At 52.5% G+C, this 27,321-nt stretch overlaps 1 protein-coding gene across 1 annotated transcript; it reads left to right on the forward strand.

The window, feature by feature from the left end:
• Positions 1-20,959: 20,959 nt before the first annotated feature.
• LOC100275216 (uncharacterized) lies at positions 20,960-21,667 on the forward strand. The gene has a single exon (NM_001149356.2). The coding sequence runs from the start codon at positions 20,974-20,976 to the stop codon at positions 21,478-21,480; it is 507 nt and encodes a 168-aa protein (NP_001142828.1). The 5' UTR covers positions 20,960-20,973; the 3' UTR covers positions 21,481-21,667.
• The last annotated feature ends 5,654 nt before the right edge of the window (positions 21,668-27,321 follow it).

Below are 27,321 nucleotides of genomic sequence, written 5' to 3' on the forward strand. Positions count from 1 at the left end.
TATATATTTAACACCTTTCTGTAGCATCAAATTCAGAAATGCACTCAAGAAAAGGCTTTTCAAAACTCTTAGAATATATTCCAAGAGCAGTGCACATATTCAGAAGCTAATTATGTAATTTCTTATCTGTTGCTTTGAGGCAAATTGAACAGGGATTTGTTTGGCTTCCAAATGGTTTGTTGGTCCTAAAATAGTCAGAATCACATGACAACTGTGCTAGAGGTAATTGTTAGGATTTCTTGGCAAGCGAGACCAGAGTTTGGTAGTTTTAATCAAATTTCCTTTTGACTTCATGATATGTTTTGAAGATCAAAACTTATACAAATTTGTAAACAGCTGATAGTGACCCCTTTTCTGATTTCTATATATACTGACTGAACCGCGCATAAAACAGGGCATCAAGATTCGCCTTATAGATTTCTAGAAGTTTGTTTGGTCAACAACTTAAGTTTTTCTCTGTGGGCATCATTCCTTTCATTCACGATTCTCTATATTCTACTACTATTACATGTAACCTTGATGAAGCATACATAAATTTCTGATATTTTGAGTTTCATTTGCATGCTGCGAGGTCTTTTGAATTGTTTTTAAAGATTTAAACCGTACTTATGAAATTACTCTTCAAAGTGGAGCATAGACAATGAATCTTATTCTTGTAATTTCCTAAATCCTAACGAATGGGAAAAGAGGGCCACACAACTTACAAAGTTATGAATTATGGTGCTAGAAAATTTGTGTAGCACCGTTGAACAGCTAAAGCTAAGTAGGGAGTGTCTTGCCTGCTCCCTCTCTGCTACAAGCCTACAAGACTAATCAATTATACCATCCAGGTGGCAGTTGGAACGGTGTCCATCTGCTACCAATCCAATTTCCTGTCGTGGAACAGTTTGTTGTTGTGCTAAAATAATTTGTGTACACACTATCTTTCTTCATGGCCTTGATATTCTTACCTCCAAAAGAAATTGTATCAAGTATAAAGCAAACAGACTATAGCAATTCTAGTAACAAACTATAAAGCAAACTAGGGAAAGCCCTGACCCTCACCCGACCAGCCCACAAGATGTCTTAGACGCACCATCTGATCCATTCAACATGACGTCAATATACTTTAATGCTTTGTTGTACATAAGTTTATGCTTATTTTGTCAGACTGTCTGAAATTGCCTCTTGTACTATCATATATATGTGTTTCCTTGTGACAGGTTGTTGGTGAGGAGCTTGAAGTTTTAACTGGAATGGAGTCAATCTGTTTAGCTTAGCTCTTCAGGAACTACTAAACATTTCTCAACTGGAAGGATTAATTAATATCCAAATTTTGATGTGGTTGTGTATGATGTACTTTATATTTTGACATACTATCCACAAAAACAAATGTCGTCTATGATCATCGTGATTTATACATTTTCAAACAAAATTTTATGATACTTCTTGTTGTGTTTTACGCTTCCACTAAAAAGCAAGTCCCACATTCGCCGTTACAAAACAGATCGATAATTTACGTAAATTTCGTATTCATTTACGATATTTCGGTTCACGGTTTATGCTTAAATCTACCCGAGCCAGAACCCTAGCACGATCAGATCGTGTGGTTTTCGCGCCATAATTTGGGCCTCATTCGTCGTTACAAAATAGATCGACGATTTACGCAGTAACCGTCCCACATTTATCGCGAATTTACAGCACTACTTTTCTAATCTCAAACCAACCCAGATCTACGCACACTAGTCACGTATATACAATAGCATAAATGGTCTGACGTCGCGATATTACATGGTTTATGCTGCTACGTTTCATATTCTTATGCAGTCGTAAACACTGAACAAACTTGTAAAGTCGTCCCACGTGATTTGTGCATCAGCAGATTCTTTTTGCATGGCTTATGCATACTATTTTATCTATTTATCCAGGTATAAATGTTGACGCATGCATAGGTGAATTGTCTTCTCAGATTCGTTGCATGGTATATGCAAATTCTATAATTTGGTTATACCAGCATAAATACTGAAGCAATCACGCGGGGTGGTGGCCTATCAACGTTTTGACTGGGACTTCTCCTACTAATCGAAGTTCAGAGCTTCCATTATCTCGATCATATGTGTGTCTACATATATATATATATATATATATATATATATATATATATATATGGTAGGTATAACGGGAGCCCTGGGCTTCCAATAGTTAAAAAGAAGCCCAGGCCGACCACCCCTGCACCTGGTTCAACCCAGCGTGCTGACTCAACCAGGATGTCGGGTGCGCCACCCACCCACGTCTGTGAGCACAAAAAAGGAATGCATGCATGAGTCAAACACGTTCCAATGCATGCGCGTAAATTTAGGAAAGATATGTGTAGCGGTTTCTATTTTTAAATGCTTTATTTTCTCCATAAATTTAGGATCGCTGCAACAGCCATGCAGCTAGACGCGTAAGGACCATTTTATGATACATACTGATACTAAATATGCTACACTGTGTAGATAATTATGCAATTCGGTATACTGCGTAAACATTCGTTACCAGCTGCATGCACACGAATTTATGATGGAAAAAATGTGCAATGAAAAGAAATGAATTGCATGCATAAAAACAAAAAATCGTATTTAATGTTTTATTTCCTCATAAATTTAGGATCCCTCTAACAGCCATGCAGCTAAACACATTAGAACTAGTTTATGATATATACTTATACTAATTATACTACACGGTGTAGGTATTTATGCAATTCGGTACACTGCGTAAAAAATCTGACATGTTGTTCGCTGGTGGACGCATCTCTAGGTTGGGCGTAAAAAACTTAAGTTTTGAGCATAAAATCTCTCAATTATAAGCGTAAATACCGAGCCAATGTGAGAGGTTGATAGCTCTAATAGGTTGTTATTACGATCCTATTTTTATGGTAGATCCAAAAAATATAGCGGCCGCATGCAAGCGGTTTCTATTTTTATACATATCCAAAAATTATGGCAAAATGCATGCATGAGTCAAACACGTTCCCTCGCATGCGCGTAAATTTAGGAAAGATATGTGTGGCGGTTTCTATTTTTAAATGCTTTATTTCCTCAATAAATTTAGGATCGCTGCAACAGCCATGCGGCTAGACTCATAAGGACCATTTTATTATATATACTGATACTAAATATGCTACATTGTAGATAGTTATGCAATTTGGTATACTGCGTAAAAATCTGTTACCAGCTGCATGCGCACGAATTTATGATGAAAAATGCGCAATGAAAGAAAATGAATTGCATGAATAGAAACAAAAAATAGTATTTAATATTTTATTTTCTTCATAAATATAGGATCCTTCCAACAGTCATGCAGCTAAATACATTAGAATTAGTTTATGATATATATTGATACTAATTATACTACACGATGTAGGTATTTATGCAATTCGGTACACTGCGTAAAAAATCTGACATGTTCACTGGTGGACGCATCTCGAGGTTGGAGCGTAAAAACCTTAAGTTTTGAGCATAAAATCACTCCATTATAAGCGTAAATACCGAGCCAATTGAGAGGTTGATAGTTCAAGTAGGTTGTTATTATAATCCTATTTTTATGGCGGATCCCAAAAATATGGCAGCCGCATGCAAGCGATTTCTATTTTTATACAGATCCAAAAAATTATGGCAAATCGTGGGAGTTTCCATTGCATGCGCGCAAATTTTGGATTATATTTTCCTTTCCAGTTCATGCGCGCAAAAAATTGGATGACATGAGTCACATAGAGCATAAATTCTTATATAACGTCGCATAAATACTTACAAATCTGGCATTTACGAATATAAATGATTTGATTTTTTATGGTAATTACGAACAACATAAATCAAGGAATTGCCTTTCCAATGTGCATGCAAAAAATATGCATGCAACAAACTGATATACGTACTTCGTGTTTAAGCATAAAATCGTACAGTTTTTAGCGTAAATAATACATGTGGTAGGCATAAAACACAATAATCGAAAAGAAAACACAAATCGGAGGAGATAGTCGCCGGAGGACGTCGTCGACGACATAAGCACACATGTATGTCGTCATTCGGGCCGCCCGAACTGCGTCGGATCGGAGGATATCATGCGTGATCGTCGCTGCGCGCACCTCGCACCTAGCTTCCGTGACGCCGCTCGAACCTCACGCCTCATGTGTCGCCGTCGCTACTCGCACATCGAGGGACGCCGCTTGCTCGCCGGACTTGGAAGTGCCGCCGCCTCGGGGCCCCGGGGACGCCGCCGCTTGCCCGCGCAAGGGCACTGCCGTCGCTCGGCCTCTAGATTGGGGAGCTGCCGCCGCCGACCTGGGAACCGCCGCCTCTACTCCAGATCGAGGAACCGCCGCCACCGTATGTCGAGGTCGGGGAGCCGTGGCCACCACAGCCACTGGCCGGGGGTCCACCACCGCGCGCGCTATTGGGCAACCGCCATCGTCGCACGCGCCGTCGCTAATGAATCTGGATTGGACATGAAAAACTAAACCCTAGCACTCCGGATTTTCTTTTATAGACGTCTGGACCTGGTCCGGCTCGACCGGATTGCACAGTCTGGCCTGGGCTTCCTCTAGTTATTGGAAGCCGAGGGCTCCTAATATATATATATATATATATATATATTAAAGCCCTTCAACACTTTAAATTTAACTAGGATTATCACTAGTCTATTGGTGATGCTCTAAGTTGATCATATTTTTAGCTAATACTTATATACATGTGCTTAACTAAGTAGGGTATTTGCATGATTGAGGCGAGTATAAATTACTCATAGGTATGTTGGTATAGGTAGTATATACCCATACCCGTACCCATCGGGTCTACCCGATGGGTACAATATTGTGTCCATTAATGTACCAGCGAGTACAAAAGTCCCTTGTATCGGGTAAAACCCATCGTGTATACGGGTTTTGGGTACTTATTACCATCTCTAGCTGAAAGTCAGCTGCTCACGAACTCCAACACTTTGTGAGAGGAAAAGAGGAAGACTAAGTAATAAATATACAATTTGTATTTTTATATGACTAGACTTTTAGTTGACTATATATATATTGTCGGGGACCATAATTAGGGGTACCCCCAAGACTCCTAATATCAGCTGGCAACCCCCATCAGCACAAAGCTGCAAAGGCCTGATGGGCGCGATTAAGGTCAAGGCTTAGTCCACTCAAGGGACACAATCTCGCCTCGCCCGAGCCTAGCCTCGGGCAAAGGTAGCCGACCCCGGAGGATTCACGTCTCGCCCGAGGGCTCCCTCAAGCAACGGACACACCTTCGGCTCGCCCGAGGCCCAGTCTTCGCAGAGAAGCAACCTTGGACAGATCGCCACGCCAACCGACCGTATCACAGGAGCATTTAATGCAAGGATCGCCTGACACCTTATCTTGACGCGTGCTCTTCAGTCGACAGAGCTGAAGTGACCGCAGTCACTTCGCCGCTCCACTAACCGACCCGACAAGAAAGCAGCGCCGCCTGCGTCGCTCCGACAGCTGTGCCACTCGACAGAGTGAGGCTGACATCAGCTAAGTCTAGCCTCGGGCGCCATAGGAAGCTCCGCCTCGCCCGACCCCAGGGCTCGGCCCCCGTCTCGGCCTCGGAAGATGGACTTCGCCTCGCCCGACCCCAGGGCTCGGACTCAACCACGACTCAGAAGACGACGGACTCCGCCTCGCCCGACCCCAGGGCTCGGACACAGCCTCGGCTTCGGAAGACGGTCTCCGCCTCGCCCGACCCCAGGGCTCGGGCTCGGGCTCAACCTCGACGCTGGACGACGGACTCCGCCTCGCCTGACCCCAGGGCTCGGACACAGCCTCGGCTTCAGAAGACGGTCTCCGCCTCGCCCGACCCTAGGGCTCGGGCTCAACCTCGACGCTGGACGACGAACTCCGCCCCGCCCGACCCCAGGGCTCGGACACGGCCTCGGCCTCGGAAGACGGTCTCCGCCTCGCCCGACCCGGGGCTCGGACTCGACCTCGACCTCGAAAGACAGACTCGACCTCGACCTTGGAGGAGCCTCCGCCTCGCCCAACCTAGGGCTCGGACCGACCACGTCACAGAAGGGGCCATCATTACTCTACCCCTAGCTAGCTTAGGCTACGGGGAACAAGACCGGCGTCCCATCTGGCTCGCCCCGGTAAACAAATAATGATGGCGCCCCGCGTGCTCCATGACGACGGCGGCACTCAACCCCTTACAGAAGCAAGGAGACGTCAGCAAGGACTCGACAGCCCCGACAGTTGTCCTTCCGCAGGGCTCCAGCTCTCCTCCGACGGCCACGACATCACATGAACAGGGTGCCAAAACCTCTCCGACTGCCATGACGGCATGTACTTAGGGCTCTAGCTCCTCCCTGCTAGACACGTTAGCACACTGCTACACCCCCATTGTACACCTGGACCCTCTCCTTACGCCTATAAAAGGAAGGTCCAGGGCTCTCGTACGAGAAGGTTGGCCACGCGGGAGAACGGGCCGACGCGTAAGGCTCTCTCTCCCACACGAACGCTTGTAACCCCCTACTGCAAGCGCACCCGACCTAGGCGCAGGGCAACACGAAGGCCGCGGGTTTCCCCCTTTGCCTATTTTCTTCCCCCCTTCGTGCTCCACCTCGCGCCGACCCATCTGGGCTGGGGCACGCGGGGACAATTCACTCGTCGGTCCAGGGACCCCCCGGGGTCGAAACGCCGACAGTTGGCGCTAGGTAGGGGCCTGCTACGTGTTGACGAACAGCTTCCCGTCAAGCTCCAGATGGGTAGTCTCCAGCAACCTCTCCAACCCAGGATGATTCTCCGTTTTGGGGGTCTTGAGTTCATGTCCCTCGACGGTAGCTACGACATGATACTCCTTCCTCCGCCGCGCGACAGCGACAATGGCGGCCGTCAGCCCGCCCGCCGGCAGCGGAATCAACGACGTCTTCCCCACGTGGCAGAAGAACAACATTCGGGTTTGTCCCGTCACCTCCCCCGCCGACGGAGGAGGAGGCAGGGCAACCATGGCCGAGCAGGAGGCGGCACCTCGTCAGCTGTCGAGCAAGTCGACGACGCCGGTGCCCCAGCGGGGGACGCGTCGGGCTTCGACCTTGCGTCTGAGACGAAGACGAGCGTCGTTTCCCCGCAACACGCTAACCCCGAGCAGACGAACGACGCCAGCACGCTCGCGAAGGACTTGCTGGGCGTCGCCCTCGTACCTGAGACAACGGTGCAGTCCGCCCCTGAAGCGACTTCGTCACCGCCCGTCGACCAAGAGGTACCGACCGAATCCCATCTCGTGCCTTTTGGATTCAGCCTCGACCCACCAAACGACTTCGCTTTGGTGGAAGCCTTCATAGAGGCATGTACCAACCCTTCGGGGTACCATATGCGGTCGCCCTGGGACAGACTGATGGCCATCTCGACCTATGGACCCTTGGGTTCCGAGGAAGATGACGAGCCCGACTTTTGTTGGGATTTCTCCGGGCTCGGTAACCCCAGTGCCATGCGGGACTTCATGACCGCATGCGACTACTGCCTCTCCGATTGTTCCGATGGTAGCCGCAGCTTCGACGACGAGGACTGCGGCCCAAGTCGTGAATGTTTCCACGTCGATCTAGGGGGTCCCGACGAAGGCAACCATCTTGGTATGCCGGAAAACAGCGATCCCCCTAGGCCTGCGCCTCGCGTTGACATCCTTCGGGAGCTAGCTGTGGTCCCAGTCCCTGCGGGGGGTCAGGACGCACAGCTCGAGCAAATCCGTGAGATGCAGGCCAGGCTCGACGAGGGAGCAGGAACACTTGAGCAGTTCCGGCGGAATATCGGGCAGGAATGGGCAGACCAAGCTCCGGCCGGAGAAGCACGTCATCTACCCCAGGGCATCCAGCACTGCATTGCCGACGACGTCAGGGCAAGGCCGCCACCGGCTTCCAGTGGGGTCGGCCAGAACCTGGCTGCCGCAGCAATACTACTCCACGCGATGCCGGAACCATCAACAACCGAAGGGCGGCGTATCCAGAGAGAGCTCAAGAATCTCCTGAAGGATGCCGCGGTCCGACGGGCCGAAAGCTCTGCCTCCCGAAGGCAGGGGTACCCCTCGGAGCATCGCGCCATGACTTCCCGATTCATGCGGGAAGCCTCGGTCCACACCGGGCGCACGCGCAACACGGCGCCTGCGGCCCCGGGTCACCTCAGCAACGAGCGCCACCTCCGCAACTGTCGAGCCCACCTCGACAAGAGGGTGCGCCAAGGCTACCACCCCAGGCGTGGGGGACGCTACGACAGCGGGGAGGATCGGAGTCCCTCGCCCGAACCACCCGGTCCGCAGGCTTTCAGCCGGGCCGTACGACAGGCGCCGTTCCTGACCCGGTTCTGAACCCCGACTACCATCACAAAGTACTCGGGGAGACGAGGCCGGAACTGTGGCTCGCGGACTACCGACTGGCCTGCCAGCTGGGTGGAACGGATGATGACAACCTCATCATCCGCAACCTCCCCCTGTTCCTCTCCGACACCGCTCGAGCCTGGCTGGAGCACCTGCCTCCGGGGCAGATCTCCAACTGGGACGACCTGGTCCAAGCATTCGCCGGCAACTTCCAGGGCACGTACGTGCGCCCTGGGAACTCCTGGGATCTCCGAAGCTGCCGCCAACAGCCAGGAGAGTCTCTCCGGGACTACATCCGGCGATTCTCGAAGCACCGCACCGAGCTGCCCAACGTCACCGACTCGGACGTCATCGGCGCGTTCCTCGCCGGCACCACCTGCCGCGACCTGGTGAGCAAGCTGGGTCGCAAGACCCCCACCAGGGCGAGCGAGCTGATGGACATCACCACCAAGTTTGCCTCTAGCCAGGAGGCGGTTGAGGCCATCTTCCGGAAGGACAAGCAGCCCCAGGGCCGCCAGCCGGAAGACGTCCCCGAGGAGTCCACTCAGCGCGGCGCCAAGAAGAAGGGCAAGAAGAAGTCGCAAGCGAAACGCGACGCCGCCGACGTGGACCTTGTCGCCGCCGTTGAGTACAAGAACCCTCGGAAGCCTCCCGGAGGCGCCAACCTCTTCGACAAGATGCTCAAGGAGCCGTGCCCCTATCATCAGGGGCCCGTCAAGCACACCCTTGAGGAGTGCGTCATGCTTCGGCGCCACTTTCACAAGGCCGGGCCACCTACGGAAGGTGGCAGGGCCCACAACAACGACAAGAAGGAGGACCACAAGGCAGAAGAGTTCCCCGAGGTCCATGACAGCTGCATGATCTACGGTGGGCCAGTGGCGAACGCCTCGGCTCGGCACCGCAAGCAAGAGCGTCGAGAGGTCTGCTCGGTAAAGGTGGCGACGCCAGTCTACCTAGACTGGTCCGACAATCCCATCACCTTCGACCAGGGCGACCACCCCGACCGCGTGCCGAGCCCGGGGAAATATCCGCTCATTATCGACCCCGTCATCGGCAACGTCAGGCTCACCAAGGTCCTCATGGACGGAGGCAGCAGCCTCAACATCATCTACGCCGAGACCCTCGGGCTCCTGCAGATCGATCTGTCCTCGATCCGGGCCGGTGCGGCGCCTTTTCACGGGATCATCCCCGGGAAACGCGTCCAACCCCTTGGACAACTCGATCTGCCCGTCTGCTTTGGGACTCCCTCCAACTTCCGAAGGGAAACCCTCACGTTCGAGGTGGTCGGATTCCGAGGAACCTACCACGCAGTACTGGGAAGGCCATGCTACGCCAAGTTCATGGCCGTCCCCAACTACACCTACCTCAAGCTCAAGATGCCGGGCCCCAACGGGGTCATCACCGTCGGCCCCACGTACCGACACGCGTACGAATGCGACGTGGAGTGCGTGGAGTACGCCGAGGCCCTCGCCGAATCCGAGGCCCTCATCGCCGACCTGGAGAGCCTCTCCAAGGAGGCGCCAGACGTGAAGCGCCATACCAGCAACTTCGAGCCAGCAGAGACGGTTAAGTCCGTCCCTCTCTACCCCAGCAACGACACCTCCAAGCAGATACAGATCGGCTCCGAGCTCGACCCCAAATAGGAAGCAGTGCTCGTCGACTTTCTCCGCGCGAACGCCGTAGTCTTTACGTGGAGTCCCTCGGACATGCCTGGCATACCGAGGGATGTCACCGAGCACTCGCTGGATATCCGAGCTAGAGCCCGACCCGTGAAGCAGCCTCTGCGCCGATTCGACGAAGAAAAGCGCAGAGCCATAGGCGAGGAGATCCACAAGCTGATGGCTGCAGGGTTCATCAAAGAGGTATTCCATCTCGAATGGCTTGCCAACCCTGTGCTTGTGAGAAAGAAAGGAGGGAAATGGCGGATGTGTGTAGACTACACTGGTCTAAACAAAGCATGTTCAAAGGTTCCCTACCCTCTGCCTCGCATCGATCAAATCATGGATTCCACTGCTGGGTGCGAAACCCTGTCTTTCCTCGATGCCTACTCAGGGTATCACCAAATCAGGATGAAAGAGTCCGACCAGCTCGCGACTTCTTTCATCACACCTTTTGGCATGTACTGCTACGTTACTATGCCATTTGGTTTGAGGAATGCGGGTGCGGCATACCAAAGGTGCATGAACCACGTGTTCGGAGAGCACATTGGTTGAACGGTCGAGGCTTACGTCGATGACATCGTAGTCAAGACGAGGAAAGCCTCCGACCTCCTCTCCGACCTTGAAACGACATTCCAGTGTCTCAAGGCGAAAGGCATAAAACTCAATCCCGAGAAGTGCATCTTCGGAGTCCCCTGAGGCATGCTCTTGGGGTTCATCGTCTCCGAGCGGGGCATCGAGGCCAACCCGGAGAAAATCGCGGCCATCACCAACATGGGGCCCATCAAGGACTTGAAAGGCGTACAGACGGTCATGGGATGCCTTGCGGCTCTGAGCCGCTTCATCTCGCGCCTCGGTGAAAGAGGCCTACCTCTGTACCACCTCTTCAGAAAGACCGAGTGCTTCACTTGGACCCCCGAGGCCGAGGAAGCCCTCGGCAACCTAAAGGCGCTCCTTACGAATGCACCCATCCTGGTGCCTCCCGCTGCTGGAGAAGCCCTCTTGATCTACGTCGCCGCTACCACTCAAGTGGTCAGCGCCGCGATCGTGGTTGAGAGACGAGAAGAAGGGCATGCATTGCCCGTCCAGAGGCCGGTCTACTTCATCAGTGAGGTACTGTTCGAGACCAAGATCCGCTACCCCCAAATTCAGAAGCTGCTGTACGCAGTGATTCTGACACGACGGAAGTTGCGACACTACTTCGAGTCTCATCCGGTGACTGTGGTTTCATCCTTCCCCCTGGGGGAGATCATCCACCGCCGGGAGGCCTCGTGTAGGATTGCAAAGTGGGCGGTGGAAATCATGGGCGAGACAATCTCGTTCGCCCCTCGGAAGGCCATCAAGTCCCAAGTCTTGGCGGACTTTGTGGCTGAATGGGTCGACACCCAGCTTCCAGCAGCTCCGATCCAACCGGAACTCTGGACCATGTTTTTCGACGGGTCGCTGATGAAAACAGGGGCAGGCGCGGGCCTGCTCTTCATCTCGCCCCTCGGGAAGCACCTCCGCTACGTGTTGCACCTCCATTTCCCGACGTCCAACAACGTGGCTGAGTACGAGGCTCTGGTCAACGGGTTGCGCATCGCCATCGAGCTAGGGTTCCGACGCCTCGACGCTCGCGGTGACTCGCAGCTTGTCATCGACCAAGTCATGAAGAACTCCCACTACCGTGACACAAAGATGGAAGCCTACTGCGACGAGGTTCGGCGCCTGGAAGACAAGTTCTACGGGCTCGAGGTCAACCACGTCGCCCGATGATACAACGAGACTGCGGACGAGCTGGCTAAGATAGCCTCGGGGCGGACAACGGTTCCCCCGGACGTCTTCTCCCGAGACCTACATCAACCCTCAGTCAAGACCGACGACACGCCCGAGCCCAAGAAGGCCTCGGCCCAGCCCGAGGTGCCCTCGGCCCCCGAGGGTGAGGCACTGCGCGTCGAGGAAGAGCAGAATGGGGTCCCACCTAGTCGAGACTGGCAGACCCCGTACCTGCAATATCTCCACCGAGGAGAGCTGCCCCTCGACCGAGCCGAAGCTCGGCGACTGGCGCGGCGTGCCAAGTCGTTCGTCTTGCTGGGGGACGGGAAGGAGCTCTACCACCACAGCCCCTCCGGCATCCTCCAGCGATGCATATCCATCGCTGAAGGTCAGGAGCTCTTCTAAGAAATACACTCGGGGGCTTGCGGTCATCACGCAGCGCCTCGAGCCCGTGTTGGAAACGCTTTCCGACAAGGTTTCTATTGGCCGACCGCGGTGGCCGATGCCACTAGAATTGTCCGCACCTGCCAAGGGTGTCAATTCTACGCAAAGTAGACGCACCTACCCGCTCAGGCTCTGCAAACAATACCCATCACCTGGTCGTTTGCTGTGTGGGGTCTGGACCTCGTTGGTCCCTTGCAGAAGGCACCCGGGGGCTACACGCACCTGCTGGTCGCCATCGACAAATTCTCCAAGTGGATCGAGGTCCGACCCCTAAACAGCATCAGGTCCGAACAGGTGGCGGCATTCTTCACCAACATCATCCATCGCTTCGTGGTCCCGAACTCCATCATTACTAACAACGGCACCCAGTTCACTGGCAGAAAGTTCCTGGACTTCTGCGAGGATCACCACATCCGGGTGGACTGGGCCGCCGTGGCTCACCCCATGACGAATGGGCAGGTAGAACGTGCCAACGACATGATTCTGCAAGGACTCAAGCCGAGGATCTACAACGACCTCCACAAGTTCGGGAAGCGATGGATGAAGGAACTCCCCTCAGTGGTCTGGAGTCTGAGGACAACGCCAAGCCGAGCCACGGGCTTCGCACCGTTCTTTCTAGTCTATGGGGCCGAGGTCATCTTGCCCACAGACTTAGAATACGGTTCCCCGAGGTCGAGGGCGTACGATGACCAAAGCAATCGAACCAACCGAGAAGACTCACTGGACCAGCTGGAAGAGGCTCGGGACATGGCCTTACTACACTCGGCGCGGTACCAGCAGTCCCTGCGACGCTACCACGCCCGAGGGGTTCGGTCCCGAGACCTCCAGGTGGGCGACTTGGTGCTTCGACTACGACAAGACGCCCGAGGGCGGCACGAGCTCACGCCTCCCTGGGAAGGGCCGTTCGTCATCGCCAAGGTTTTGAAGCCCGGGACGTACAAGCTGGCCAACAGTCAAGGCCAGGTCTACAACAACGCTTGGAACATCCGACAGCTACGTCGCTTCTACCCTTAAGATGTTTTCAAGCCGTTCATATACCTCGTTTACATATGAAGTCTAACCATCAAGGAAGGGTCAGCCGTGCCTCGGCAAAGCCCGACCCTCCCTCGGGGGCTAGAAGGGGGGGAACCCCCTCTGTGTCAAAATTTTTCCTCGAAAAAAGTCTTCCATCAAAAAGACTTTCGCCGTCTCCCGGCTATATCAGTAACAGGACCCCAAGAAACGAATAAGGGTGCATGTAAGTGGCAAGGCCGACCGAGCCGAGGGATTCCTACGCCTCTGGGATACGGATACCTCACTCATCGCCTACCACGAAAAATAACTCTTACTTGGGTAAGCAATCCTGCTACTGACGAACGAGTTCGGATACGCAAAACAGGAGGAAAAGAGACACAACCTTATATTACGATAATAAAGTGTTCGGGCCTCGACGGCCGCAAAAGACACATATGCATTCAAAATAAACTGCTCCGGCAGAATCAGGCGTCGCTCGGAGAAGGAGCCGCGCCCTCGGCTTTGTCCCCACCCTCGGCGAGATCCACCCCGGCCTCGGACGACGGCGCGAGCGGGAGGATCTCTGCTTTGAAGGTGGTCGCTAGCACCGCGCTTGGGCCCGCGGCGGCCGCGTCAAGCCTCTGGACTTCGGTCAGGGCAGCTTCATCTTCGTCGGGAAGGCAATACCCCTCGCTGACCCGCTCCAGATCCACGTCATAGTGGGAAGCGAGCACGACGAAGGCCCGCCTAATGCCGTGGTGCAGCGCCTCGTAGAGTCTGCCGCGCGCGTGGTCACCCAAGGCCTGCAGGTGACTCTGAGGGGAGCTTCCCGAGGGGACGTCGTCCAAACCAAAGACCCGGCAGAAGGCCGAGATGGCCTCGGACATGGCCGCGTGGTCGGCCTCCCTCTGCTCGGCCGCCTGGGCAAGTGCTTTGGTGGACTCATCGAGGGCAGACTCGAGCTCTGCAAACAGCCAAAGCCGAAGACTTCAAACATGAGTTGAGGAACAAAGCTGAATCAAAATCTTAAAACAGCCAAGACATACCTTTGGCTCGGGCACGCTGCTCTGAGGATGCGGCTTGGGCCACGGCTAGGTCTGCCGCAAGGGCTCCGGCCCGAGCAGACGCCTCGGCTAACTGGACTCCAAGAGCCTTAGCCTAGCTTTCAGCCTCGGCGGCCCGGCCCCGAGATTGGTCCCGCTCGCCGATGACCTGGCCAAGCTCCAACTCCCGTCGCTGCGCCTCTACGCATGCCGCCGCTGCCTCTGCTCTCAGATCGACACAGAGCAACCGAAGGTCCGCCACCTCGGCGCTCCGTTGGGAGAGGCGCTCGGTAGCCCCGGCAAGCGTGGTCCTCAGGGACCGCAGCGAACCCCAGACATCGGCCTCGCGGCGGATGAACGACGACTTGGCGGCGCTCAGATTCGTCAAATCCTGAGGAAAGGAAGCGGGGCGTCACGAAGAATGCCTTGATCACGTGAAAGGTATGCTTGAAATCATTACCTGGAGGATCTTGGGAACGTCCCTGCGAAGGACCTCCAAGGTCGACCGAAGCGACCCCACCGTTGCCTCGGCACACTCACGAAGCCCGTCCTAAGACTGCTCCTCTCGCTCATCGTCAAGAACGAAGAGGGGATCCGAAGCCCCACTGGTCCAGAACCGGAGCGACTGACGCCGCCCGTCGGGACTGTGCCGAGCGAGGACGAGGTTGCCGCTCCCCAGGACGGGTCGCGGTTCCGCGCCCCCCTCCTCCGAGGCACCAAGTAGCGACGCCTCGGCCATCTCAGCGTCGGCGGCGACGGGTGGCTCCATGACCGGAACGGCAACCACCTCGACAGAAGCCGTTGCCGGCGCCGGCAACGCGTCTGGTGAGCTCGAGGCCGCAGCCGCGCTGGCAGCCTCCCTCGGCACGACGGCCGCCTCGACGGAGGAGTCGGCCTCGGGAGCTCGCCCCATGGCAACTTGTGCCACCTAGGCCCCCCGCTCTGGGCATCTTGTAAGAAGGCCAGCTGGCCGGCGAGGCTCGGTGCAGCACTGGCTGCAGAAGTCGATGCTGTTTTGAGGACCTTCCGGGGAGCCAGACCGGTCGAACCATGCCTCCGTTTGCTGGGAAGAAAAGGAAGAGCAGGATCAGGACACACGAAGGAGGAGCCAGGACGAAGATATCCTAAGATACTTACCCACTCCGGGCCATGATCAATCGTGCATGTGGGGAGGTCTCTCGAGCCTCGATCCCCGAAGGTGCTGCCGAGGTTAGCCCCGCTGCCGGCTTTGGCACCATCCTTCGGACTGCCCAGGCACAGCCACGACGACCCGAGGATCACCCTCCTGCACAGCCGGCACAGGCAACGGTTCTTGGGAAACAGGCGGCTCGGCCTGACTCCCCGGGGTCACCTCAACTACCTCGGCCAAGGGGTCAAGTACCCCCTCGGCCTGCCCCCGTTCTTCGGACCGGGACCCCGACGTCCCAGCCCCGGATACCGATGGCGCCAGCCCGCTCGGGGGCTGGCTTGACAACCCCTGGCCCAGCCTCAGATCCGGGCTAAGGCCGAGGCGGGCAGCCATGTCGTCGTCTTCTTCATCGTCTTCATCGTTGTCGTCGTCATCAGGCATCTCCGGCGACGGCTCCCTCAGGAGCCCATCCCTCTCCTGCCGACGACGAAGCCTTTCCAAGGCGTCCTGAGCCCGCGTTCGCTCGTGGGCCCAAGCCTTCTTCGCGTCCTTCTTCTCCTTCCTCTTCTCCGCGGCGACCCTCCGCGCAGCTCGGTCCACCGCGTCCTCCGGGACCGGTGGCAGGGAAGGCTTGTGAGCCCCTACCTCCTGGAGACGGACGAAAAGTCTCAACTGTGAGAACCAAGGGCAATCCGACATAAGAAGAAAGAAGGAGCGGACACTCACCAGGAACACACCCCCGCGATCGGGACGCATCGAGAGCTGGGAAAAGGCACTAGCGTCTAACTTCCCTACCGTGCCGGCTACCCGCCTGTGGAGGTCGTCGACGGGAAGGGGATCCGAGGACATCTGCAAACCCTCCAAGTTGACCCCCGGCGTCATCTCCCAAAGCGGCAACCGCCGCTCCGTCAAGGGGAGCACCCTCTGGCGATGAATGGCGGCAACCACCCCCGCGTCGGTGAGCCCTCTTTCTCGCAGCTCCTCCAAGGCCTTCAAAAGGGGCTGGAGATTCTTCTGTCTCTCGCGCGGGGTCCCGTAGTGCCAGTTCTCGGCGGCGGCGGTCACCACTCGTTGAGAAAACGACGGGAGCCTCCCGTCGTCATTTCGGAGATAAAACCACCGGCGCTGCCACTCTTTGTTCGAAGACGCGAGGATGGCAGGGATGTACTGCAGCGACCGCGCCTGCCTCAACTGGAGGATGCAGCCACCGGCCCGCACCGCCATGCGAACTCTTCTTTCCCCCGTCGACGAGGCAAAAAGCTCCACAGAGAAGAGATGGGTCCACAGGTCCCAGTGGGGGGCAATCCCCAAATATCCTTCGCAAACCGTCACGAAGATGGCTGCTTGCGAGATGGAGTTGGGACTGAGATTTTGCAGCTCCACCCCGTAGACGTGCAGAATCGCCCGCATAAAACGGCTCGCCGGCACTCTGAACCCCCGCTCGTGAAAGGAGACGAAGCTTAGCACATACCCCGGCGGCGGGGACGGGGCAGCTCCGCTCGGAGGGGCCATCCACTCCGGCTACGTGTCACCAAAGAGAGGGCGAAGCAAACCTTCAGCAACAAGGGCCTCCAGATCACCCGCCGTGACGGTGGAGAAAGGCCACGGGTCGCACGACGAAACAACGGTCACCCGGTCGGCCATCACCAAGCAGAAGAGGTGGCGGCAGAGAGGATGAGGTGTGCAGTTTCCTTTCTCTGGCTATTCCCTCGAGTTGCGAAAACCTAAGTGGGAGGCGAGCAGCAGAGTAAAGAACCGCCACCGGTCCCTCTCCCGAATATATAAAGGCCCAGGCGAGACCCGTTCAACACTTCGCCCGAACCCGCCGCGAGATTCAAAACTCAAAGCGAGACGCCCGTTCCTCGAAAGGCTCGCGAACGCACAACGGCTGCCCCGCGAACCCGTCGCATTAACTCTGCGGCAGGACAGGCGGCACCTTTGACAGGCGAAGCAGGCGACGCTTCACCTCCGCCATTATGACCGCGTCAAAAAAGGTGCACCACGTCATTCGATTTCATATCCTTTTTCACTCCCTCTTTCTCTCTCTTGCCACAGGGACCGGAAAAGGGGATACTCCGAAAGGGATCCTTCTCCGCGAAGGAAGAGGGCCCCGAGCCCCCCTACTGATCAGAGGTTCAAAGGCTGGCCCCTCGGAAGGGTTCAACAGCCGCCTCAGAGCACTCGGGCTCTGCGCCCACTACTGGTCAGAGGTTCGAAGGCTGGCCCCTCGGAAGGGTTCAACAGCCGCCTCAGGCCACTCGGGCTCCGCGCCCACTACTGATCAGGGGTTCGTAGGCTGGCCCCCGAAGGGTTCTGACAGCCGCCTCAGAGCACGCAGAGCGAGGGATGACCCTGGGTATGTTCGATACATAACCAAGGCTCGGGCTACGCTCCCGAGGTACCCTAGGACATTTCCGAGACCCACAGGAATGATTTTGTAACGGAATCCCACCAGAGGGAGGCATCGAGCCCTCGGACCCCGTCAAAAGAGGACCGGGTCCGGCGAATCACCCGTAGGTACTTTTGGAGCGCGCCTCCGGGCCACTAGCCAACCCCTAACGAATGGGGCACGGACGTCCACTCAGATTACCCATTAGCAACTCACTGGAGACACCATGTTCGACGCCCTCCGAGGGCAACATGGCGCTTTCCCCCCCTCCTCCTTGCGGAAAGGCGACGCAGGGGCGTATGAAAAAAGCCGAGTCTGTCCTTGACCGTCCTCTCGCTCTGTGCGGAGGCTCGGGGGCTGATCTCGCAAACCCGGCTCCGGCCAAACCGTTGACAGCGTCAACATACCAGCCCGAGAACTTGGGACTCGACTATGCACCCGGGCTACGGCCAGTTCGCATGAGGGAACAACCAGACCGGCCGAAGCATCACGAAACGCGCTAAGACCTCGAAGGAGTCAAACCACTCCTCCGACGCCTCGGGGGCTACACCCGGCGGGTGCGCTCGCGCACAACCACCGGAACGAAACGCAACCGAGAAAGGCCGGTCCCCTTGCAAAAAAGTGCGACAAAAGACTCCAAGCGAGTATCAACACTCCCTTCGAGGCTCGAGGGCTACTGTCGGGGACCATAATTAGGGGTACCCCCAAGACTCCTAATCTCAGCTGGTAACCCCTATCAGCACAAAGCTGCAAAGGCCTGATGGGCGCGATTAAGGTCAAGGCTTAGTCCACTCAAGGGACACAATATCGCCTCGCCCGAGCCCAGCCTCGGGCAAAGGCAGCCGACCCTGGAAGATTCACGTCTCGCCCGAGGGCCCCCTCAAGCAACGGACACACCTTCGGCTCGCCCGAGGCCCAGTCTTCGCAGAGAAGCAACCTTGGCCAGATCGCCACGCCAACCGACCGTATCGCAGGAGCATTTAATGCAAGGATCGCCTGACACCTTATCCTGACGCGCGCTCTTCAGTCGACAGAGCCGAAGTGATCGCAGTCACTTCATCGCTCCACTGACCGACCCGACAAGAAAGCAGCGTCGCCTGCGTCGCTCTGACTGCTGTGCCACTCGACAGAGTGAGGCTGATAGCAGCTAAGTCCAGCCTCAGGCGACATAGGAAGTTCCGCCTCGCCCGACCCCAGGGCTCGGCCCCCGTCTCGGCCTCGGAAGATGGACTTCGCCTCGCCCGACCCCAGGGCTCGGACTCAACCACGACTCAGAAGACGACGGACTCCGCCTCGCCCGACCCCAGGGCTCGGACACAGCCTCGGCTTCGGAAGACGGTCTCCGCCTCGCCCGACCCCAGGGCTCGGGCTCAACCTCGACGCTGGACGACGGACTCCGCCTCGCCCGACCCTAGAGCTCGGACACAGCCTCGGCTTCGGAAGATGGTCTCCGCCTCGCCCGACCCCAGGGCTCGGGCTCAACCTCGAGGCTGGACGACGAACTCCGCCCCGCCCGACCCCAGGGCTCGGACACGGTCTCGGCCTCGGAAGACGGTCTCCGCCTCGCCCGACCCGGGGCTCGGACTCGACCTTGACCTCGGAAGACAGACTCGACCTCGACCTCGGAGGAGCCTCCGCCTCGCCCGACCTAGGGCTCGGACCGACCACGTCATAGGGGGGCCATCATTACCCTACCCCTAGCTAGCTCAGGCTACGGGGAACAAGACCGGCGTCCCATCTGGCTCGCCCCAGTAAACAAATAATGATGGCGCCCCACGTGCTCCATGACGACGGCGGCTCTCAGCCCCTTACGGAAGCAAGGAGACGTCAGCAAGGACTCGACAGCCCCGACAGCTGTCCTTCCGCAGGGCTCCAGCTCTCCTCCGACGGCCACGACATCACATGAACAGGGTGCCAAAACCTCTCCGACTGCCACGACGGCATGTACTTAGGGCTCTAGCTCCTCCCTACTAGACACGTTAGCACACTGCTACGCCCCCCATTGTGCACCTGGACCCTCTCCTTACGCCTATAAAAGGAAGGTCCAGGGCTCTCGTACGAGAAGGTTGGCCGTGCGGGAGAACGGGCCGGCGCGTAAGGCTCTCTCTCCCACGCGAACGCTTGTAACCCCTACTGCAAGCGCACCCGACCTGGGCGCAGGGCAACACGAAGGCCGCGGGTTTCCCCCTTTGCCTGTTTTCTTCCCCCTTCGTGCTCCGCCTCGCGCCGACCCATCTGGGCTAGGGCACGCGGCGACAATTCACTCGTCGGTCCAAGGATCCCCAGGATCGAAACGCCGATATATATATATATATATATATATATATATATATATATATATATATATATATATAACCTGACAACATCATAAAATATATTATAAGCTATATTAGTGGGCGCCAGCCGCCAAGACTCGTGTGCCTGTTATAGGACTGGTCCTTGGTTGGATATATGCCGTGTGAGGATGTGGACAGCAGTCGTATTTTGCACTATAAGCAACACACGATGCATAGACATGTATATACGTATATATGCTGAATAAGTGAGTATGATGCATGCATGGTTTTATGCGTACCTTAGCTTGCTGAAGGGGGAAACGAGAGGTCGCGTAAGAGCACCTCTAAGAGACTAGCTAAATAGCTTGTCAAGTTAAATTTTAGCTACTTAAGAGCATCTCCAAGAGAATTTTCATTTTTGACTCTCTATTTAACTCTATATTTATCTTTTCATAAATATTATATTTTATATGTAGCATCTTCGTTCCAACAGATTATCTATCTAGTTTGACTAGTTAGGTGGCTAGCCAAATTTGACTAGTGAGAGAGCCAATTTAGAGAGTCGGATAACTTAGCGAGTCAGATAGCTAGTCTGTTGGAGAGTTATTTTGTTGTTGAATAGCTAAAATTTGGCTCGGTCGCGTAAGAGCATCACGTCCATCCGGCCGGCCTATCAAATCTGCAAATAGCTACCATGGCAGAGATCGATCAATCACGTTTCATGCATGCAAGATGGGGATGATGGAAGAGTGCTGCGTTGTCCATGCATGGCTTTGCCTAACTCTCCACCACGCTTGTCCGGCCGGCGCACGCCTAACACGTTTCGAACGTGCGTGCGCGGCCACGCGGTGTCGATACATTCCGGCACTCGTCGCCTCGCCGCAACCGCAAGCCTGCCTATATATGCTCGATCTGCTGCGTCCTGAAGGAGCCAGACGGATAAACAGATGTCAGCCGCAGTGAACAAGTCGTCGGCCGGGACGAAGAAGTCCCGGAAGCCGTACGTGGTGAGCAGGCCGCGGGAGAGGTGGACCGCCGACGAGCACGGCCGCTTCCTCCACGCGCTGCTGCTGTTCGGCCGCGACTGGAAGAGGGTCCAGGCGTTCGTCGCCACCAAGACGGGCACGCAGATACGCAGCCACGCCCAGAAGCACTTTCTCAGAGCGGACAAGAAGCTGGGCCTCGCCGTGCCGCCGCCGCACCCTCGCCGTTCTGCCGCCGACTATGGTGGTGCCCTGGCGCCGGACGTCGAGACGGTTCAGCTCCCGTTGTCTCAGGACGACCTGCGCTTCGCTCAGGTGTACAGGTTCGTCGGAGACGTCTTCGGCTGTGGCGCGATGTGGCCGGTCGAGGCGCAGCTGCAGAGGCTGCTGGGCGCGGACCCTGTAGTCGTGGACACCATCCTACGGGTGCTGGCCAACCTCCAAGACAACTTCCCTCCCTGTAGCTTGTAGGTCGACAATATTTTGTAGCCAGTTACGTTATGGCGGGATTGGTTTTGAATCCTGTGATTACAAATTTCCTGCTAGATAAAAAATAGGGATTTTTACGTCACTAGTTCTCAAAGTCGATCGGTACGAGTAAACCGATCTGTGCTAGACATGTCCTCGTCTAAGGGCCTATGCAGGAACTTCATAGAAATTATGTGCAAATTTTAGAAGAATCCAAAATATATTTAAGAGCTTCTCCAACAAATATATATATATATATATATATATATATATATATATATATATATATATATATATATATATATATATATATATATGAGTCCTAAAAATTAAAATAGAATATGATTTAAAGTGTTTACAGCTACAAAAACATTTACAGTTCATATATTTGAGTCATATGCCATTGTTATTATGAAATAGATTATATTATTTTAAAAATAAAAGTTAGGAATACTATATTATTGTGATATATTGGTCCCTGGAACGGTGATATCCTAGCCTAAGTCTTAAGAGCATCTCCAACAATGTGATTAAAAAATACCTTATAATTTAAAAACGAGGATGATTTAAAGAATTTAAGGCACCATAAGAAAAATAAACTCCAACAATAAAGCCAACAGTCTGTTAAATTTTGTCCGCTTAATCTCAATTCGCGCCATTCTTCTCATATTCACGCGCCGCCTTTCTTTTCTCCCTTGCCCACGTCGCCATTTTCTTCTCTGTAGTAGCCCCCAGGAACGAAAGGAGCCACCATCCCCACGCCAACGGAGGGAGCGAGCGTCAACACGAGCTGCCGCCAAGGATCGAAAGGAGAACCAGCCGCAAGGAGCCCTGCCTCTGCCACCATTTTCTCCCGCAGACCGAGTCTCCAATTCCCCATGTTGCTGCATGATTTTTTAGCAAAACAGCGCCTGCCTTCTGCGGCCATGAATCCTGGCCCAAGTGATCGTGATGCTGCCATCCGTCAGGTAAACTGGTCAGAGAAATAGCAGGCATGTTCATTGTTTCAGATTTGCATGTAACAACACTATAATGATTGTCTTGTAGTTGATTTTTTTTATTCGATACTCAGCAATTGATTCTTTATATAAACGATGACCATTCAATTATGTTAATATATGTCCACGATAATTAACATACTATTTCGAATTACTTTAATGTATTACAGAAGATGGTTCAAATGCATCATTTATCGCAAGGATCACGAACTTGATGACTTAATGCTTCTTGTCATGGGTGAATATCGGAAGAGGAAGCGTGGGCACGGTAAAAGGCATCGAGGTTCTGTTTTGGGACATAAGGTTTATGACCAGAGTAGAGAGGAAGGCGCTATAAAACTATATCGAGATTACTTTGATGAAAATCCGACATATTCTGAGAAAGTTTTCCGACGTAGATTTAGGATGAGTTCTCGTCTTTTGAACAGGGTTGCTAAAGCTGTTGAGGAGCATGACCAATCTTTTGTTCAGAAACTAAATGCTGCGGGTGTACGTGGGTTTTCCTATCTACAGAAGGTGACAGCTGCATTAAGACAATAAGCTTATGGGGTTCCAGCTGATTATGTTGACGAGTATGTGCGGATAGGTGAAAGCACTGCTATTGAGAGTTTGAGGAAATTTGTCAGATATATTGTTAATGTGTTTGGCAAGGAATATCTAAGAGCCCCAAATACGGATGATACAGCCAGACTACTTACTATTGCAGAACAACATGGATTTCTTGGTATGCTTCGAAGCATTGATTGCATGTATTGGAAGTGGAAAAATTGTCCTACAGCTCATTAGACTATGTATTGTGGCTATGTGAAAGATCCAACTATTATTTTAGAGGCAGTTGCGTCTACTGATTTATGGATATGGCATGCCTTCTTCGGTCTGCCGGGAGCGAACAATGATATTAATGTTTTGCACAGATCTCCTCTTTTTGATAGGCTTGCTAATGGTGAAGCCCCAGAAGTTAAATACACAATTAGTGGCCATAACTATGACATGGGCTATTATCTCACAGATGGGATTTATCCAACTTGGTCAACATTTGTGAAAACTAAGAAGGCACCAGCAAATGTGAAGGACAAGAATTTTGCTAAAGTGCAGGAGTGAAAGTCGCCTAGAGGGGGGTGAATAGACGAAACCTGAAATTTATAAACTTAAACACGCACTAAGGTCGGGGGTTAGTGTTAGAGTTAAACTCAAGTCACAAAGAGAGGAAAAACAAATCAACTAAGAAATAAAGTGAGTGAACACGGTGATTTGTTTTACCGAGGTTCGGTTCCAAAGAACCTAGTCCCTATTGAGGAGGTCATAAAGACCGGGTCTATTTCAACCCTTTCCCTCTCTCAAACAGTCACTTAGACCGAGTGAGCCTTCTTACTTAATCTCACGGGTCACTAAGACCCCGCAAGGACCACCACACACTTAGGTGTCTCTTGCTTTGATTACAAGTCACTCGAGAACAAGAATGAGAAAGAAGAAAGGCAATCCGAGAAGCAAGAGCTCAAAAGAACACAAAATCTCTCTCACAAGTCACTAAGTGTTTGAGATGAATTTGGGACTTGGAGAGGCTTTGATCTTTTGAACTGTGTCTAGGAGTGAATGATAGAGCTCTTGTATTGAATGTGATGTTCAGAAAACATGGATTCTTGAAGTTGTGGTGGTTGGGGGGTATTTATAGCCCTCAACCACCAAAGTAGCCATTGGGGAGGCTGCTGTCGATGGGCGCACCGGACAGTCCGGTGCGCCACCGGACACTTACTGTTCAGTGTCCGGTGCGCCGCCACGATACCCAACCGTTAGGGTTCGGAGCTCGGGCGACCATTGGAGCTTTGTCCTCTTGCGGCACCGGACAGTCCGGTGCCACACCGGACAGTCTGGTGCCCCTCTGACTTGCTGCTCTGACTTCTGCCGCATAACTGTGCTGCACTGTTCATCCGTCAGAGTCGACCGTTGCGCGCTGGATAGTCGTTGCCCGCTGGCACACCGGACAGTCCGGTGGCACACCGAACAGTCCGGTGAATTATAGCGGAGCGCGCCTGTGTTTTCCCGACTATAGCTGGTTGGACTTTGTACGGTCCTAGTGCACCGGACACTGTCCGGTGGCACACCGGACAGTCTGGTGCGCCAGACCACAGCACACTCAAGTCCTTTTTGCTTCTTTTGAATTGGGTTCCTAACTTGAATATTTATTGGTTTGTGATGAACCTTATGCACCTGTAATACATGAATTCTCGAGCAAACTAGTTAGTCCATATGTTTGTGTTGGACATTCAACCACCAAAATTACTTGTAGGAAAAGGGTTAACCCAATTTCCCTTTCAATCTCCCCTTTTTGGTGATTGATGCCAACACAAACCAAAGCAAATATATAAAGTGCAGAAATGAACTAGTTTGCATATGGTAAGTGCATAGGTTTCTTGGAATTAAACCAATTGATAATTTCACTAGATATGAATGGATTGCTTTTCTTTTGTTTAACATTTTGGACCACTTGTTTTGTTTTTGTAAATCTTTTTAAACTTTTTTTTTCAAAATCTTTTGCAAATAGTCAAAGGTATATGAATAAGATTGCAAGAAGCATTTTCAGGATTTGAAATTTCTCCCCCTATTTCAAATGCTTTTCTTTTGACTAAATAAAACTCCCCTGAATGAAATGGATACTAAATTTGAAAAATGATCTTGAAAGATACCAATTGAAGAGATTTCCACTATATAGATACCAATTGAAATTTTGCTTTCTCAAGACAAGTGAAGCATGAATACCAATTGAGAAATTGCCAAATATCAATTAAAGCTTTATTTCGAAATTTTTTGAAATTATGGTGGTGTGGTCCTTTTGCTTTGGGCTTAATATTCTCTCCCTCTTTGGCATTAATCGCCAAAAAAGGAGACGTTGAGAGCCCTTGGATACTTTCTCCCTATTGGTATAGGTAAATAAGAGTGAAGGATTATACCAATTTAGAGTGTGGAATAACAACGGCAAAGGGTAAATGATACCGTCAAAGATGGAGTGGAAGACTTGTCTTTGCCGAAAACTCCATTTCCCTTTCAATCTACGATTTAGTATAGAAATATACTTGGAAACACATTAGTCGTAGTTTTGGTACAAGAATAATAAGAAATATGCATTTGTACCAAATGAAAGAGACATGATCAAAGGTATATAAATGAGCTATGTGTGCAATGTTTCAATCAAAATTCCGAGAATCAAGTATATTTAGCTCATTCCTAAGTTTGCTAAAGGTTTTCTCATCTAATGGCTTGGTAAAGATATCGGCTAATTGATTCTTGGTGTTTACATAAGCTATTTCGATATCCCCCTTTGTTGGTGATCTCTCAGAAAGTGATACTGAATGTCTATGTGCTTAATGCGGCTATGTTCAACGGGATTATCCGCCATGCGGATTGCACTCTCATTGTCACATAGGAGAGGGACTTTGCTCAATTTGTAGCCATAGTCCCTAAGGGTTTGTCTCATCCAAAGTAATTGCGCACAACAATGGCCTGCGGCAATGTACTCAGCTTCGGCGGTGGAAAGAGTCACTAAGTTTTGTTTCTTTGAAGCCCAAGACACCAGGGATCTCCCCAGAAACTGACAAGTCCCTGATGTCCTCTTCCTATCAATTTTACATCCTGCCCAGTCAGCATCGGAATATCCTATTAAATCAATAGTGGATCCCTTGGGGTACCAAAGCCCAAACTTAGGAGTGTAAACTAAATACCTCATGATTCGCTTCACGACCCTAAGGTGAACTTCCTTAGGATCGGCTTGGAACCTTGCACACATGCATACTGAAAGCATAATATCCGGTCGAGATGCACATAAATAGAGTAAAGATCCTGTCATCGACCGGTATACCTTTTGATCTACGAATTTACCACCCGTGTCGAGGTCGAGATGCCCATTAGTTCCCATGGGTGACTTGATGGGTTTGCCATCCTTCATTCCAAACTTCTTGAGTATGTCTTGAATGTACTTAGTTTGGCTGATGAAGGTGCCATCTTGGAGTTGCTTGATTTGAAATCCTAGGAAATACTTCAACTCCCCCATCATAGACATCTCGAATTTTTGTATCATGATCCTACTAAACTCTTCACAAGTTGATTTGTTAGTAGACCCAAATATAATATCATCAACATAAATTGGGCAAACAAACAAATCTTTTGCAACAGTTTTAGTGATAAGAAAATCTCGCAGGCATTCATACCATGCTCTTGGGGCTTGCTTGAGCCCATAAAGCGCCTTTGAGAGTTTATAAACATGGTTAGGGTACTCACTATCTTCAAAGCCGAGAGGTTGCTCAACGTAGACCTCTTCCTTGATAGGTCCATTGAGGAAGGCACTTTTCACGTCCATTTGATAACGCTTAAAGTCATGGTAAGTAGCATAGGCAAGTAATATACGAATTGACTCAAGCCTAGCTACGGGTGCATAAGTTTCATCAAAGTCCAAACCTTCGACTTGTGAATAACCTTTGGCCATAAGTCGGGCTTTGTTTTTTGTCACCACACCATGCTCATCTTCCTTGTTGCGGAATACCCATTTGGTACCTACAACATTTTGTTTAGGACGTGGAACTAAGTGCCATACCTCATTCCACGTGAAGTTGTTGACCTCCTCTTGCATTGCTAGCACCCAATCCGAATATCTTAATGCATCCTCCACCCTGTATGGCTCAATAGAGGACACAAAAGAGTAATGTTCACAGAAATGAGCAACTCGAGATCTAGTGGTTACCCCCTTATGAATATCACCAATGATGGAGTTGACGGGGTGACCTCTTTGAATTGCTTGGTGGACTCTTGGGTGTGGCGGTCTTTGACCCTGAATTTCTTGATCATCTTCCTTGTC

This window comes from Zea mays, chromosome 1, assembly GCF_902167145.1.
Source record: "Zea mays cultivar B73 chromosome 1, Zm-B73-REFERENCE-NAM-5.0, whole genome shotgun sequence".
In the NCBI taxonomy this organism is placed as follows: domain Eukaryota; kingdom Viridiplantae; phylum Streptophyta; class Magnoliopsida; order Poales; family Poaceae; genus Zea; species Zea mays.

Coding starts and splice junctions, on each gene's coding strand:
- LOC100275216 (NM_001149356.2), top strand. CDS start 20,974: ATGTCAGCCGCAGTGAACAAGTCGTCGGCCGGGACGAAGAAGTCCCGG.